The following is an 18428-nucleotide window of genomic DNA, read 5'->3' as shown; positions in this document are numbered from 1 at the left end:
TGTAGTCAGTGGGTTTTTTTTAATGGGTTTTTGGTTAAATGCCTAAATTAAGGGGTGATGAACTGAGAAATCAAATTTTCCTTGAGCTTTTGACATCTAAGAGGTCATCATATTATAAGAATATCCTGTAAGTTTCAGAACTGAAAACGTCCTTGTTAGTCCAATAAAAGCTTTTATTGACACCAGCCTCTGAAAACGACTCGTTTTTCAAAGTGGGGAACTATGACGTCAAAGAGGATAAAACCCCACCCCCGCAGAAGATCAACGCCTTCAACACGGCCACTTTAGCCCCGCCCACTGATTCGCACATTACACGCATAGCTAAATAACATAGATGCCTACCTCGTGATGACAAACCGGATTGAGCTACCGAGCAATACAGAATATTGTGCAGCGCCTGGTTGTGGAAGAAGACAGTCGCTGCATAAGCTTCCTCTGGATTCCAATACAGTACACTCTAAAAATGCTGGGTTGTTTTAACCCAATTTTGGGTCAAATATGGACAAACCCGAAATGTTGGGTTAAAAATGTAATGTAAAAATTTAACCCAACGGCTGGGTTAGTCCATATTTGACCCAAAGTTGGCGTTCCAGCTGATGAGGTAACATTGGCCGTCTGTTCGCTTCATTTCACTGAGGATTGTTTTGTAAACAAGACTGGATTTGCAGACCGATTAAGAGTAAAGAACAGTGCTGTGCCGTCTATATTGGATCCGACAGGAATTCTCTGGACTCTGGGTCGAACATGTATGGGCGAATCATTCCGGTTGCCATTTTACAACATTGGACCTTTTCAAAACAACTTCCCCCAAGTGCATCGACGGGTGAGTTGAAACTCATTATAATATGCGAAACTGTTCTCCACTCACAGCAGTGGGCGTTTACCTCCAAGTCTTCAGTGCGAGACGCCCATAAAAACCCAGCGTTTTTCAGCTAGACTCAAAACTAGGGTATAAAATAGCCTATTACTTACTCATTTTCATGTTTTTGAATGTAAAAAACAAGCGAACGTCATAATTTGACCTCAGACAACAATATAATAAAATTTAAAAAGCCAGTTCATGACCCTTTTAATTTAGGTTTCAACTTGTGTTCATTGGTGACTGAAGATTATCATGTTTCAAAATATTCTGCACAAAATGCTTTATTTCTCTTTCACAGAAAGGGGTTTGAACGAGTATGACAGAATTTGTATTTTCCAGAGCTGCTTTAATAACAGGAATATCTCTTTCCATTCAGCAGGAGTAGTGTTATAAAGAGTGTGTGTGTGTAAAATAAAATTGCATGCGATTTAAATGCATTGACTGGATTCCCTGCATATGTATTGATGTAATATCATCAAGCAGTTGTGATTGAGGAGCGAAAGCCATTTCATTCAGCCATGTTTGTGTACGTGTAATCATTGCTTCCTTTTGGAAGCGCACGCCTGATGGACCGATAACGAGGGTCATTATAACTCAGCCGTCGAATTACACAACAACCAATCGAAACGCTGAATGAGGACACGGAATTTAACGCGTTCTCACCATCTCAATTTGTGCGTCCTCTCTCCTGATCTCTCACGAGAGATTTGTGTTAATTTGTGTGTGTGTGTGCTTGTGTCTCTCATTTCAGAAAGAAGCCTGACATTACTGTGAGGTGTCTGACCCTAAAGTCATGAATATTCATGAGCTTATACTATCTGTCAGCCGGTGGCCCATCATTGTGTCATCTTTATCAGCGTGTGTCATTTCGCTGGCACTGGCTTAGAGAGACCTGATTTGTAATTATGTTGTTCGATGCCACAAGGCTTTGGCTGTGAGACGCAGGAGGATGGACACAAGGACACTACATTATACGAAAGACTGGATTCATGAAAATGTTGAACTAACTAGAAGTTATTACATAAATTTACATTTTTCTTGATATTATACAGTATAAGCCCTTACATGTACTTATGTGTTTTGTTTCTGTTTTTCCAGTGCCTGTATTTGAACCAGTTTCTTAGTTTGTTTGATTACTCATCCCGTCCACCTTTGTTCTCATCTATACAACCGACAGTGTTGGGTAAGTTACTCTAAAAAAAGTCATTAATTACTAGTTACTAATAGTAATTAGATTACTGTACTAATTACTCTCTTTAAAAAGTATTTAATTACTTTTAATTACTTTCAAAATCCCATATCAATCTCATCCAGCTGAATAATACAAGGATAGACATGAATCTGTTTTAATTCTTTCAAATAAATACTATAAAATTGCATGAGTTATCCTTAAACTGACCACGGAGGAGAAGGTTACACTATAAAAACATACTTTTTAACATCAGATAATACATTTTGATGTTAAACCCACTATTGTTTTATGTCTGATCTCAAGACATTTCACACTTTTTTCATACATATTTTACAATAATTCATACGAATTTGTACGAGTGTGGTCATACAAAGATTTATTATGTTTATTATATACATTTTTAATAGTTTATAATGAAAACATGAGAGAAACTATAGAGACGCTATATTGTATATTTCACACTCTATGTCTCCTATGTTTTTAAGGCTGACCATACAACATGGTACGCACATACACAAGCACTGTCCGTCCACACCGTCAGTCAGACATAGATAAATTGCCGCTGTACCTGAAACAAATTGTCCCAGGTTAAAGAGAAGGCGTTTGTGAGAGCGTGTAGAGAGGTCGTCCCTGCAGTATTGCTGACAGTCACTTTACTTCAGCCAGCACATATTTCACATGTCTTCACAAGCTTGGCAAGGATTTCTCATTCAGAGCTCATTACTTCGCCTGACAATTAATTAATAATAGTGGTCTCCGCTTCGTCCGTGGGGATCACGGTAGCGCAGGCCTGCTCAAGTGTGGCCTATATGTGGGAACGGCGTCTCGAGTTGTGCAGAGGTTGTTAAAGTTTGGTTTGAAGGGCCAGATTTGCTATGAGTCCCAGAATTGGGATAGTGATCTGATGTTTATGTTTAAAGAATTTCGGAGGGCATTTACACCTGGGGCCAGATTTTTATGTCATTAAAGCGCTGATGGGAGTGTAAAGTTCTGCATGTGATTGCTGATAACGACGCACATATTAAAGAAAACAGACACAGCCGGGTCATTTACATAATGACCAACACAATCTATCAAAAGCCATGCAATTTAGAGTCTAGTTTAAGACATGCTTTTATTTGGGAGGTAAATAATGGCGCCAATACCAGTAACTTGACTAGCGCAAACCTTAGGCTGCATTTACACTGCTGGTCTTGATGCCCAAATCCGATTTTCTGACTATATCCGATTTTTTTGATGACCCGCTTACACTATACATGAAACTACCAAATGTAGACGTTCTGACCCAGAAAAGGGAGTAAACCAGCACGAAATACAATAGATGCCGATGCAAATAAAATTATGCAGTGTTAAGTCATCCAAAAAGTCAGAAAAGCATTGGTCTCATGTGGCGGAGAAAAAGAGGAGAGCCTCTGTTTGCACTGTGCCTAAAACCGTGCCTCCCCATATCCCGTGAAATGTCTTAACACGGATTTATTTTTGTACAAAACCCTGCATTTGTGCCATCACTCTTCGCCCCAAACACTCAAAAGACGCGACACCTCCACATTGCTCCACTGAGTGTATCCTTCATCCACCATCACGCCTATGTCATGTGATCTCAGTTGGTGATGTCACTTTGTTAATGACGTACGACTCGCATTTACTGGGGAATATCCGATTTGTCTGCTTACATGGCACACGCAAATGCACGTATCCGATTCATATCCGATTTAATTACCACATATGAGTGAGGCCTGAATCTGATCTGAGAAAATCGGAAGCCATGCCCTTTTTTTCCTGCTTACACGTTAGAGCCAGACCGATATTATCAGCCGATATTAAGCATTTTCCAAACTATCGGTATCGGCAGTTATAATGGCCGATAAATGAATATTTCAAAAATAAAATAAAAACGGACGAAACTCGCTTGAACCATGTCATGAGTGTTGGAGTTGTAGAGTTTGTCCACCAGAGGGCACTCTTCACAGTCGTTGACTATTCTGACTATCATGTCCAGTTTTGCTGCTGTTAAATAACCCGAGAGTGAAGCGGAATTAGCTAGTAATAGTTACGTTACGTTGTTACAGTGTAGTTGACTGACTGTCCTTTTAACTTTTGACAATGTGACTGAAGTATTTCTTTAATAGCGCGTGACAGTTATAGCAATGACACGTATCATCTCTTATTATCGTTTCTGAAATAAAAAAATAAAAAATAAACAAAATATCGGCCGATATATCGGATTTTAAAACCAACAAATATTTGTATCGGTGTCGGCTTTCAAAATCCTTTATCGGTCGGGCTCTATTATACGTTCACCGGTCATATCCGATCTGTGCCAGATGAGAGGAAAAAATCAGATTTGAGTCACTTGAACCATGCAGTGTAAACGGGGCCTTATGCCTGGTTCAGATTACATGATTTTTTTTGTCTGTTACGATAGTCACTGTGTCAGATTACGCAATTTTGACTCCTAAAATCTTGTCGTGTCGTGGACAAGAAACATGTCAGACTGCACGTTGCTCATTGTGTGCCGTCATCGAGAAGGCGAAACTAGTAGCGAGTGACTTCCGGAAACGAACGTAAACAAACAATGGATGAAGCGGTGTTGTATTGGCTGTCCTGTGTTCAGAAAAAAGTAAAAAAAAAGGAAAACCCGACAATGGACACGTTCCTAGATTGCTCGAAGAGGACAGTATGGGCTGTCAATCCTTCAAAGAGAACTTGAGGTAAAATATTGTTTTCTTACACATTTTTACTTTTAGTTTTAACGTTAGCACCATCGTCTCTCTTTCGTTTCGCCATTTTTGAAAGTTGCGTACGAAAAAACCTCTGTGCTCCTATTGGTCAACCTCATACATGTGACGGAACCGTCGTGGACGACCGTTAAAAAAAATAAACATGCTAGTCTTTTTGTCGTGATGTCGTGAAGCATCGCAGATGCAACATAGGTTGTCGCCCACTATGGCACACTATACGAGATGATGCGATCGAATCTTGCGTCCCGACGCGCGTTGTCGTTTACGAATCCCCACGACACCCTACGTCAAACGGATCGTGCCAAAATCGGGCTAAAATCGTGTGATCGTGTCACCTTACATGATTCATTTAAATACAAAAACTTTTGCATCTGAGAGGGAAACTCTTTGCACTGGCATAAGCTGTTTGTAAATCTGGCCCCTGGTCTTTTCACAATCAGATAGATATCGATCACGAGAAAACACAATATTTAACACCGCTTACATCTTCAGACCGTGGCAAATGCTTTTGCAGATGTTTGCTAAAATGATTATGCACTTATCAAATCAATCAGTGTATGCCATGTAAACCACACACGTTTTTGATGGAAGTAGGCCACGGACTGCGGGAGGGGGCGGACGAGGAGTGTTGCATTAGCGGATGTTCGTGACACACACACACACACAGTTCATGCGGCTGCGGATCCTCAGACTGTTGGTGGCGATAATTAAATTTCCCAGAATGAGCACTTTCCCTGTGACACGGGGGTAACACCTAGAATATCCCTCTCTCTCTCTCTCTCTCCTTCAATCCATCTCTGGAGGAACAGATAGAGACAGGGTGAAACAAATGTGTTTCATCAGGGGACCGCATGCCACCAAAAAATAAATAAAAAAAATCCTATTTGTTCCGAGTTGCTCTTTATCAGCGCAGAAGCTGCGATATGGAAGGTCGTGAAATGACCTAATGAATCCTGTCCATGAAGGGGAGGCGAGATCTGCTTTTAGGCAGATGCTGCAGAGAGAGATTTCGTCCAATATTTCTTTTTCTCAGTAAATTGTCGTGACTGAAATGAATCCCTGTGAGCTCTTTCGCTCCTCATCTCTCCGTATTAAAATCCATGCGGTTGATTCAATTTCCTCCTGCTAATTTACTGCTGCACAACTTTAATATTCTTTAACCTTTCTTGATTAAAGTTTTCTCGAGGTGGGTGGATGGGGAACGGCTAAATCAAAGATTGTTAATCTTCATTCTTATGCTATTATTTCCCGTCTCGCGTATGTGGCGGGTGTTTGGCCGTCACGCTCTCACACACCTGATTATTTCACACAGAGCTGCGTGTGTTTGACATGCCTGTGATTGACGGGCTGAATGGCGACCCTCAATGACTCTGAATTTTTTAAGGATTATATTCACAATCAGTGATATATTTCGTAGCTGATCGATTTTGAAAAATGTATTTATCTAACCGTAACGAACTCAACTTATGCTGACCTTGAACACACGTTCATAATGTTCTTCTGATTGTATTTAAATATGTCAAGAATAGTTTTATTTTTACATTCTGTGGTGAAAAAAATAGCACATTTCCCCTCAATAAAACATGCAATTTGGGGTTTTGAGAGTTGCTAGATGAGTCAACAACCATATCTCTGTCAAAAACTGAAGATATTCTTCATATGAACCAACTGTTGCTTTGTCTGTGATTTATGATAAGATTGAAACAGGAATCGTTCATGTGACGGTTGATAAGCAATTTACATCAAGCAGCTTAGCTGAAATCTGCTGTGTCAGAAACTGAGGACCAACTTCTGTTTGTTGTGCTGATTTTATCAGCTTCGGTTCAGCAGTTTCTATCTGCAAAAATCTTATGGGAATAACCGGCTTTGTAAACACAGGTAACAATCTGTTTTGACAGACATTAATTAATATATGTGTAGTTAACAGCACCCTGACAGGTAAAGCCTATGTTGTGTGTGTCCTATCACAGGCTGTTTCATTTAATACAGAATTTCATTAAAAGATTTCTGTCAAGACAACTCTCGGAGTGTTTATATTTTTTAATTTAAATTTAATATAATTTTAATATATTTAAATATTTTATTAAAATAAAATATTTAAAAAATATTAAATATTTTAAATATAAAATATAATATATTTTATATTTAATATATTTTATAAAATATTTAATATATTTTAATTTAAATATAAAATAAATATTTTAAATATATTTTAGGAAATAACATTGTTGTCATTTTCCTCATAATACATTTTATGTGCTCTGTTGTTCTTTTTTTTCTTTAAAAAAAATTGAATTTAATTGTATAATTTTAATTTAATCCACAATAAATGTGTATTACCATTTAATAATTTCCATTTCTTCTCCATTTTCAGTATCTATGTGCTTTCACAAATCAGCCTTGAGTGACCATGTCAGCCGTCCTCTCACATGAACACGTGGAGTTACTGCAATATTTAAGGCGACTACAGATGAAATGCTTCATTATTAGAGTTGTGTCGGAGCGGGCAGGAAATCTCTGCAGATGGAAACAGAAACAAAGAGCCTTCGGAGAGAGAGAACCGTGGGAAATGCATTACCGAGGTATTGATCACAGTGACATGTCTATCAGCTGTGACTTCCACAGAAAAGGTCACACGGCTTGAGCCCGTCTGAGAGAAAACCAGAGAAAAAGACAAGGAATGAGGGAGACTGAGACATTCAGAAAACAAAATAATATAGTCATGTTTGTTCATATCAAATAACTGAACCTTTTTTTGTCATCATTGGTGAGAAAATGATGACAAAATGTTCAATTATTTAAGATCATGTCATTCAAACCTGTATGCCTTTTCTTTTCTTCCATGTAACACAACATTATATATTTAGCCTGTCTCTTTTCTGTATAATGAAACAATACAGTAACCCTGAAGGAGAATATCAGGCTCCAAAATGACCAAAAAAAGTGCAAAGTTCATCAAAATCCAACTCCATTCATTAAATGGAAAAAGGGGCGTCAACGTTTAGCGTAAACATATCCTGACTTCCACAGAGGAAGATCATACAGTTTTGGAATGACATGATAAATAAATTATGATATAACTTTCCTTTTTGGCTGAACTGTTTCTGTAAAATATTGTTGTACAACAGCCTAAAGGGCCGTACACACCGGGACGAATATCGGCGTGCGTTATTCCCCAGCGTTTTTCGACGTTTTTTTTTTTGTGTGTGTTCACACCCAAGCGATTTTTCTCTGACGATGAGCCGACAGAAATAGTCCTATTTTGTTACGACACCAACGAGACCAGCAATCCAACATTCATCTTGCCTTGAATCTTCTTCGTCTTATTTCTTCCCGGCAGTGTAGACGCTACTTGGTGTAAATCCTCTTCGCCATTACGCATGTGTGCTCGGCAAGACCGTTTTGTGATTGAGCGCCCCCAAGCTGTGTTTTACTATAACTTCAAAAGCTCCAGACACGTGAGCAAAAGCGCCAATCTCACTGGTCGGATAGTTTTTGACGCGGCGCGTCAAACCAACAAAACGAACCCGAGGCGTTTAAAAAAAAAAAGACACTTTTACGCGTGTAAAAAGCACACTTGTTTAGTCAGGAGGCGTTAAATGACGGCGAATTTTGTGCGCAAAATTTGTCCTGGTGTGAACAGGCCTTATAGCGCTCCAACATTTGGCGCGGTTGTGTTTCCGGCGGCCTAAGTTTGAATCCTATTTTCTGGTCTTTTACAGATCTCAACCCCATTTTGCTTCCCGTCTTCTCATATGTTAAAAGTCAACCTCATTTACTTCTCACATGTTTAGTTACGAGGTGTTAAATGACAGTGAATATCTTGCGTGAAATTTGTCCCGTTGTGAACAGGCCTTTTAGCGCTCCAACATTTGGCGCGGTTGCGTTTCCGGCGGCCTGAGTTTGAATCCCAGTTCTTTGTCTTTTACAGATCTCAACCCCATTTTGCTTCCCGTTTTTCTCATATGTTAGAAGTAAACCCCATTTACTTCTCACGTTTTGTCACGAGGCATTAAATGACGGCGAATATCTTGCGCAAAATTTGTCCCTGTGTGAACAGGCCTTTTAGCGCTCCAACATTTGGCGTGGTTGCGGTTGCGTTTCCGGCGGCCTGAGATTGAATCCCAGTTCTTGGTCTTTTACAGATCTCAACCCCATTTTGCTTCCCGTCTTCTCGCATGTTAGAAGTAAACCCCATCTACTTCTCACATGTTTAGTCACGAGGCGTTAAACGACGGCGAATATTGTGCGCCAAATTCGTCCGGATGTGAACAGGTTGCGCTTCCGACGGCCTAAGTTTGAATCCCAGTTCTTGGTCTTTTACAGATCTCAACCCCATTGTGCTTCCCGTGTTCTCTCCAGCTTTATTATCAAAACAAAAGCTAAAATAAATCTTTAAAAAAAAATCAATATTGCATGTATGCATGCTTTTAAGAAAGTCTTTAACAGAAGATGTGTCTAGTAACTGTGACCAGTGCTCGATCCTTAATGTGAGTCAGCGTTCTGACTCTAATTTCCTGTGAGAGTGTGTGGATGTGCGTATGTGCACGAAAGAGGTTTTCACCTCGAAATTCCTCTGTGATCACTATGTTACAAATCAAAGCAGACAGCAATGCCTGCACCTATTACAGTCCCCTCATTCACCGTAATCGTGACTCATCTCACTTTCCTGTAAATCTTTGTCCTCGGGTTTATGTAGTGCAGTTTAAATCTCTGAAACCCGCTGGGCGTGAAACGTCTCGTAAAACTGATGAATCTGCTATTCATGACGGGACTGGTGAAGCCTTATCGGAGCAGCTGGGACGTGCACGAGTCTCCCGTCAGGCCTGGATGTGTTGGGTTTCACTTCTCAAGGGGACTGACTTGAGGTAAGAGTCAAACCATGAGCCTCATAAGGTCACGGTCAAACATATTATTAAGTATTATAAAACTGCATATTTGTGTGCTCTGTTTTCCAACTCTTCCGAAAGCCATTTGTTTTGTGTGAAAAAGAGACATGAGGAAGAGTAAAAGATGATAGAGTGCTGCAGTGATGACGTGTTTCGTCGCTCTGGTTCCCTTGACAAAACCCCAATTGGGTTTTTCCATTGGCGTTTGTATTGTTGCAGAAAATGAGCTCTGTGTCTGTGACCAACAGAAGTTTAGGATTCCTACACATTTAGTTCATCATGAATATATTCACAAATGAACACAACTTTCATTAATTTTGAAGCCTAAATACAAGAAGCAAAAAAGTGTATGTAGGTTATGACATTCGACAACTCTTTATTTAAAGGGGTCCTCTTATGCTTTTTCAACTTTAGTTAGTGTTAATGTTGCTGTTTGAGCATAAAAAGGATATCTACAAGGTCACAAAGGTCAAAGTCCACTCCAAAGGGAGATATTCGCTTTAACAGAAAACGCTTTTCAAGAACTACACCAAACGGCTCGTTGGGGCTACTACTTCTTCCGGATCTTGTGAAGTCACAGGCCAAGTTTACACAACACAAAGCCGGGTATTTAGAGAAACGGGTATTTCCCCCGCCTCCGTTTTCAATAATAACATCGTGCACACACCCGCATAAATACGCCGTCAAGCGCCATCATATCTATGCCAAACCTATGGGCGGCAGTGTAGGGAGAAGGATAAAGCCATGCAAGCCAATCAGAATCCTCAGAATCGACAAGAAAGAACCTAAAACGCCTTTTCTCCCAGTTGACACGACAACACATAACCGGCGTTTTCAGAAATCTCCTCTTTGGCCGGAGTTTTTAGAAATAATCGTTTTCTGTGATAAAAACAAGGGTTTTCATGTAAATGACAGGCCAAACCGTAGGGAAATATCTGCATTTTCCCTTTGCGTAAACAGGGCCACAATCTCACTCATTTAAATAATCTCCGCCCACAGAATCAGGAAAATTTGGGACGAGACCTGTCTCCACCCTCCAATGAACTTCCGCTCAATTTTCATTTTGCTGGGCCAAAAATGAAAATTAGTTTCATTTTTGAAAATGAAAATCAGCTGATTGGCCCGGTCAAACAGAGGGAGTGGCTGAGAACAATGACGTTGATGTTGTGCGCTAGTTTGAGTCGTCATACGTCATGACCAAACGTTAGTGATTGGTTATGTCTGATCCAAGGGTGAGTTTCCTATACAACTATGTAGTTCGCTGCTTCACTGCCATAGTACGATGCATCGTTGGAGAAATCAACTAGCTAGTCGCGACTGTTTACCGAAACCCACTGTCGCAAAGTGTCGTTCAACCACGTTGGTTTCGCACGTGGTGGAGTAATATCTACTTTAATGAAACTGTTTGAGATCCAATTAACGCTAGATTTTTAAAATTTAAATTACAGACATGTCATCTGAGGACTATTAATTCTCAGTTATTTTGCTTTATTAACCGACTCAATATTTGTCTCGTTCTTTCGTAACACTCTTCAAACACGGCGCTTTAAATCTTCGGACAAACTAAAAAACGTAAATTCCATTTGTATGTATTCTAAATAAAAGGCACCGGTTGTACTGAATGTCAGCTTGCTTATTTTGCTCAAGATAAGGATTTATTACGTCCAAATGTGCTGCAATATAGAAACGATACTTCTAACCACAGGTCGAGAGCTGTCGTTTAAACCACACAACTTTGCGATGCTGTTTGCGAATGTACGTTGGAACGATTGTTTCGGGAAACACCGACTCGTTGAACTGTGCCGATAACTTGCGATTATAGTTGGCTAACCATGCTTTTGGGAAACTCACCCCTGATTGACTCTGAGCAGATCAAATAGTTTTAGACTTCAACAGAGTCAAAGAAGTTAACGCTTGTCAATGGAGCAATTCCAGACTATTGCACAAGAGTCTGGTGGGACCAGGCTATGGTCGAGCTGCGCTAAAGAAGAAGCAGTTTTTTCATTTAATTAAAAAGATGCGTTTTTTTTTCCACCCCAGTTACAAAACCACTTTGTTTGGCCCTCCTAAGGTGGATGAACTTAGAAAACCGTGGTTAAAATGTTTTATTTCATCTGTGTGCTGCACATTTTAGAGTGTGCAGATACCTATTAGAGTACAATGTCGGCTATACGCACAAAAGCTCGTCCTGAAACACGCCGCAATTCCCATTTTGTCGGTGCAATCAGTTGTTTATGGATCACAACCTATAAGTGCGTTTTATTTTTGTTGTTGTGTTTCCTATTGACCGTTACAATTATATGTTTTATGTTTTTGCTATGATGTAAACAAAGGTTTAGCTTTACTAGCCTGCTAGCTAGCTAACATCACAGTGTCAATGTGTCTTGCTTTTGTAAGAGTTTTAGATAGACTGGGAAGAGAGGAGCTTGAATTATGTAAAATATGTGTAAAATAATGAGATTTTTCAACAGTCAAGCATGAAAACCTTTTGTAGTAAAAAACGAAACTCATTTTCGTGGTTTGGCATATAAAAATATGTCATCCCTGCAGCACATATTGTCATTTTTGGATAAACTATTCTGTGTTATGCATACTCTCTTTCTATCTCGGTGTGCAGCAGATTGTCATCGCGTCTGAAGAGAAACGGCCTCCATCAGATCTCCATGCTGTTTGGATTCCCCCTCACGTCAGCGAGACACGCGGCTCTGAGTCATGCAGGCTGGGACGGATCCACGGTTCTGCAGCATCACTGCAGTCTCTCTCACGCACTGATGCTTTGCGTCTCAACTGTCGACCGGCACTCTGGTAGTATGTGAAGGATTTTCTCTTCCAATTTATTTCCTGGAAGGTTTCCATAAACTTAGAAGAATCAAATCCGTAGAAGAATGAAAGAAAACTACCAATAATAAGCCATTCTCATCTTCACATAATAAATCACATTCTTGAGCTCTGTCCCAAAATAGCAAGCAAATCAGTTGCGTTCAAAGGCATCATTGTTTGATGTTAGCATGATGCTAACTTAATGGCGATAGTCTGATATCACACAAAATAATGGGTAAAATAGATAGTTTTTATCAATGCTTTTTTGTGTTGAATGAAATGTAAGTTTTTGTAGTCTACATTTTAATCGGCTATCTTGAATGTATTTTCACTGCATTATTTATAAAGGATGTGTTTACATGCGTTTCCGCCTTTGAAATGGTTCAAAATGAGAAAAAGGCAGCAAATGATGTTGACGTTTTGGAACAGACTTTACATCAGCAGTGCTTATGATGCCTTAAAGTCTAAGTCTAGGTAGGCATCTTACTCGATTTTGAAACAGATCCAAGGAAAATTATAAAAATGAGCGAAACATACAGGGCAAAAAAATTATAAGAATTATATATATATATATATATATTTATCTCATGGCCTTATTAATCACTTCCATAATTTGTGTTCGTATTTAGTGCATATTTAGTTTGAGTTTGTTTACCTTTTTTAATATGGAAAATTACAATATTTTTGTTATTTCCTGTTCTGTGTCATGTTTTGTAGTCCTTTGTAGTTTTTCTTGTTTATTAGTGTCTCCAGGTGTTTCTAATTAGCCCCGCCCCCTTGTTATCTTGTTTAGCTTGTTTGCCTGGGTATTTAAACCTCTGTGCTTCAGTTGTTGTTTGTTTGTTCCGTGTACCGTCCAGGATTACCTGTTTGTTTTATTTGTTTTGCTAACGAATAGCTGGTCTGACAGCTTGACCGACAACTATCCAGCATTTTTTTTAACAGCGTACAACAAAGTTGTTGCAATTACCGCTTCAATTAAAACCCAACCGTACACTTAGACCGAATCTACATTACTTTTTTTCAGATTTGTTTCAGATCAGGTTCCTCATTCATATGTGGAAATAAATCTAATATTTATCGGATATGTGCATTTGCATCTGCCGTGTATGTGCACAGATCGGATATTCATCATTGAAAAAGCTACGGTGTCGAATGTCAACTCATGTGGAAACCAACCGTGATCACATGACTCTTTTTCCAATGCTCAATGGAGGACGAATTCTGAACTCAAGGTTTTGCTGACCTTTAAAGATGTTGAGGAAAGCCAAAGCTTGTATTATCATTTCATCTGTCACATTTTTGCTTCCTTTTCGGCATAAGCTTTTCCAGGTCAGTACCTCTACATTTAGGTTGTTTCGCCAAGTGTAAATGCAGATATCGGATAGGGGTCACTTTTAAAAGCAGACGTAAGCTGGTTGTCAAGAATATCAGATATATTCAACGAATCGGAATTGGACATCAAGACCTGACGTGTAAATGCAGCCTAAGTGAGCACTAAATGAGCGCAGGAGGACCCTGCGTCTCCCGGCACTTCATAAACACATTAGAGACGAGAGAGCCAGGGCTAATTAATAACCAATTAATATGCATGGCAGCACTTTCAGTAGCCCTTATGGAGTGAAAATGCACTGTTTAATGCTTTCACTGAAGGGTTTTTAAATCAGGACTTTAGGTTTCATTAATGGAGACAAGATGTAATGTTATTATTGAAACCTACGCTCTCAAGTGAGCTCTCATGAATTTTCCTAGTGTAGTGTAAATAAATAAAAGTATAGATATCTACAGTATATTAATAGTAATCAAGAATTTGACTGTATGCAATTAAATGTAAATGTTGGGTATAATGGCTGTGCCATTTGCAATTTCTAGAATCCGTTCACATAGGATGCATGACTTCTATCATGCTAACGCTGTGATTTTTTCCAATTACATTTCTTTTCAAAAACATAGTCCTAACTCTATCCCTACCCCTAAACCTAACCCTACCCATAAATTATGCTGCGTTCACGTGCTATGGAAAATAGGATATTTTCCACTTGTGAACTGGTATTTACCAGAGTGTTGCGTTCAAGTGCTTTTGTTGTCGTAATGTGGTAAAAAGATGGAGATCCAGACCTGTTATTTAGCTAAAACTATTTTAGATTGCTTAAGTCATCTGCGACAGCAAGAAAATGATTTATCAAAACTCAAACGGTAAATATATAATATGCTGTGTGTATTTTCTAGATCATGAATAGTATATATTTTTACCATTCACGACTCTCGCGTTGCTCTCCGCCATTTTGAAAAGGTCAAAGGTTATCTCGGCAACTTGTTACCCAGTGGAAAATACCACATGAGGGGGTGTTCATGTGCATTTTCCACGTCGGCTTTTTGGTATTTACCATAATTACCATAGCACATGAACGCACCATGATCCCTAAAATCAGAGGGAAATGATAGGTGAATACGAATGGCTTATAAGCTCCTAACCCTTGTTTTAACCCTGAACTTGATATTGACTGTAAACCCACCCCTCAAATCTGATTGGTTGATTAGAATAATGTTCATGTCCAGGAACTACTTGGTGAAATCACGTTCCCCCATGTGAATGTATGTATGTGCACTACATGGATATCTTTGGCTGTTACGGCACATTTTGCCGTTTTTTGTTTTTGTGTGTGTTTTTTTTGTCGTCGTCTCGCGCTATGAGTCCCATGTCATGTGTCAGAATTCGGAAAAATACATTTCTGCCGTGGTAACAAGCCTTACAACTCAAAGGGGGACGAGAGGGATTGTCTGTGCCGTTAATTTGGCAGTTTATGGACCAGAGCTGAAAATATGTAATCTCACGGCAATTCATACGAATTTTACGAGGTGGCTAATTCGTACGAATTCATACGACCGCATGTTTGATTTTGACAGGTTTGTTTTTGAAATTGGTGGGGACGGGGACATCGATATATAAATATATTTTAAGTTTTGATAGAAATTATTGCTATAGGGATATATCAGTGTCACTGGATATTGGTAGGGACACGTTCCTAGCGTCCCTATTATATTCTACGCCCCGGCAAATTTGTACGATTTTTGCTAATTCGTACATATTTTACGAGTTACCAAATTCATATGAATGACCTACCCCTGACCCCGCCTCTAAACCTACCTGTCACAAGGGTTTAGGCAAATAAAAATTCACTCGGACGAATTTGCATGACTTCGCTACCTTTTAATTTGTTTTTTTTTTAAATACTGGAGGAGAAAAGAGTGCGTGTTTCGTATTTAGTGTACTTTTAGCTTTTGTTTTGTTTTGTTTGCTAACTAAATTTTTTTTTTATTAATGTATGTATTTTGAGCCTATACATGCTTGACTTATAATAACTTAACATTGTTGGTTGCCCAAAGAACTTTTCAGTGAAAGCATTTGAGGAAAAATGGTCTCGGTTACTATTGTAACCCTCGTTCCCTGAAGGAGGGAACGGGAGACGTGACGTCGAATGTGAGCGACTGAAAGGGAACTAAAGAACTTTTGTGCAATGTAAAAATCATATGGATGTTAAATGTTCTTTATTTTTAAGAGTGTAGCAAATAGCTAGGTACATTTAGCAAAAAAAATCCTAAAGATAAACATCTAGTAATTTTATAAACATTAAGCAATTTCATGACTACATGCACAAGACAAACTCTATTTTGGTTGCGTTGTAAAACTAGTTTCAAGTGCTTCAAATGTGTAGAAGTTTGCCACACATGGCTGAAATAACTATCAAATGTTTCTTTTTTTTAAAGGCATTCTGTTTTTCACAAACAAATATTATTTATCACCCCATTTCTTTTATCCAGCATCTTTCTCTGGAGAACACAGCGTTTGTCTGATTGATTGAACGTCCTGGTTAGATGCTTTTCACACGGGGCCGATACCAAGCTGAGCTCCGTCTGCACCTCACTGCCTCTCATATCAAAGGTAAATGTTTACTCTCTGACGAAATATCCAACATCACATCTCTCTTTCCTTTTATAAAAATATTCATAGCGTGCATAAATACATCAAATACTTCAGAGCGACTATTGACTCGCAGGTGAAAATAACACTAGCCGTGCAGCTATTCGGTCTGCTGAATCCTGTCAGAATAAAAATGTAATGATTTTCTGAAAATGCAGTTTCATGGTATATACATACCATTCAAAAGATTATTCTTTTTTATTCTGCATGCAAGGATACATTAAATTCATCAGAAGAAACGAGTGAGACGTTTAGAATGTTTCAAAAGATTCTAATTTCAAACAAATTCTGTTCTTTTGAACTTTCGTTTCATCAAAGAATCCAGAAAGAAAAGTATCACGGTTTCCACAAAAATATGTTTTTATCATTGAGATACTAATAATAAATGTTTCTTGGCCACGTTTGTGACTCTCCTGTTCAAACTCGTTCATCGAGTCATGAACTCGAGTCATTTGGTTCATTCAACGAACGAAACGAACAAATTGACTCGGAAAAAGGTTCGTTTGAACAGGAGAGTCACAAACGTGCATCACAGAACAGAGAAAGGCGACCATTTGAGCTTATAAAACATAAACTTTGTTATTTATTTATTAAATGAGCGATCGTTTTGCTTGATAAGACCCTTATTCATCGTCCGGAATCGTTTAAAGCCCTTTGAACAGTTTGCAGTTTGTACTGAAAGTGTCTTTTGGACCTTGAACCGTTTGGACCCCATTGAAGTCCATTATATGGAGAAAAATCCTGGAATGTTTTCATCAAAAACCTTAATTTCTTTTTGACCGAAGAAAGAAAGACATGGACATCTTGGATGACATTAATTATCAGGAAAAGTTTTTTGAAAAGTGAACGACTCCTTTAATAATAACATTTCACAATATTCGTTTTTACTGCATGTTTGATCAAATAAATGCAGCCTTTCTTAGCATAAGAGACTTCTTATGCTAAAAAAAAAAAATAAATAATAATTTTTAAGTATTACCAAACACAATATGCAGTACATAATTGATTATGTTTTACGTATTTAGATATGGAGGGTTCATGCATGGTGGAGAAATTTTAAGTGTGTGTGTACAGGTTTATATTACATTGTGTGGATCAAACCTGAGATCACCTACATTGTGGGGACCAGCCAACATACTAAATTATATTTTTTGGAAAATTTGTGTGTGATGGCCGGGTATGTTTAGGGGTAGGGTTAGGTGACAGAATATACAGTTTGTGCAGTATAAAAATCATTATGCATAATGGAGGGTCCCCACAAATATAGCAAACGTGTGTGTGTGTGTGTGTGTGTGTGTGTGTGCTAATAATGACCAGTGGGAGTCTGAGACCTGTAGAACCAGGGAAAATTACCTCCTAGGCGTCTGGCCGGACTCTCCCGCCATCAGAGCTGTGATGGCGTTTTCTCTCTTTCTCTTACCGAGGGAGCGAATGACAGAAGGGATTAGAGAAGCCAACTAAAACATGTGAAAGAAATGTGTGGCGGACTTCCCTTCAGCAACAGATGGGCTCCTAATGAACAATCTTCCAGCCAACAATGTGGAATGAGCTGAAGCATGTCAAGAGCCGCACTCAGAGACAGCAGGACCACCGAGTGAGTCAAGGGGCCAGCAGACTCTTCTTTCAGTCCTGGGTTGTTTTTCCAAAGAGGAGAGAAGATATGTCACTACAGGTGAAAACAGGAGGTGACCTAAACCACCTGTCCACTCGTTCGTATACTAGTGGCCACCTGTTTCCATGGCAACACAGTGTTGATGGGTCACGTCACCTCAAAAGTTACCGTCCACACCAATGATGATAACTATATGAAGTTTTAATTGGCTAATCATTCTAATTTTATGAGAATAGGAAAGTCCAAACCACAGCTAACTAACAATAACAACACAGAGGAACAGTATTATTGGAATCACTTTTTTTTCCCCACAGCATTGACAGCCAATCA

General features: G+C 39.0%; 1 protein-coding gene across 1 annotated transcript; it reads left to right on the top strand.

The window, feature by feature from the left end:
* Positions 1-449: 449 nt before the first annotated feature.
* Positions 450-16573, top strand: LOC120463514 (uncharacterized). The gene is made up of 5 exons (XM_089124526.1): positions 450-2045; positions 7170-7377; positions 9495-9663; positions 12302-12492; positions 16327-16573. The coding sequence occupies exons 2-5, from the start codon at positions 7206-7208 to the stop codon at positions 16365-16367; spliced, it is 573 nt and encodes a 190-aa protein (XP_088980652.1). The 5' UTR covers positions 450-2045; positions 7170-7205; the 3' UTR covers positions 16368-16573.
* The last annotated feature ends 1855 nt before the right edge of the window (positions 16574-18428 follow it).

This window comes from Pimephales promelas, chromosome 20, assembly GCF_988280905.1.
Source record: "Pimephales promelas chromosome 20, fPimPro1.hap1.1, whole genome shotgun sequence".
In the NCBI taxonomy this organism is placed as follows: domain Eukaryota; kingdom Metazoa; phylum Chordata; class Actinopteri; order Cypriniformes; family Leuciscidae; genus Pimephales; species Pimephales promelas.
Note: the sequence above shows the minus strand (reverse complement) of the source record. Positions and strands in the feature narration are given on the sequence as shown.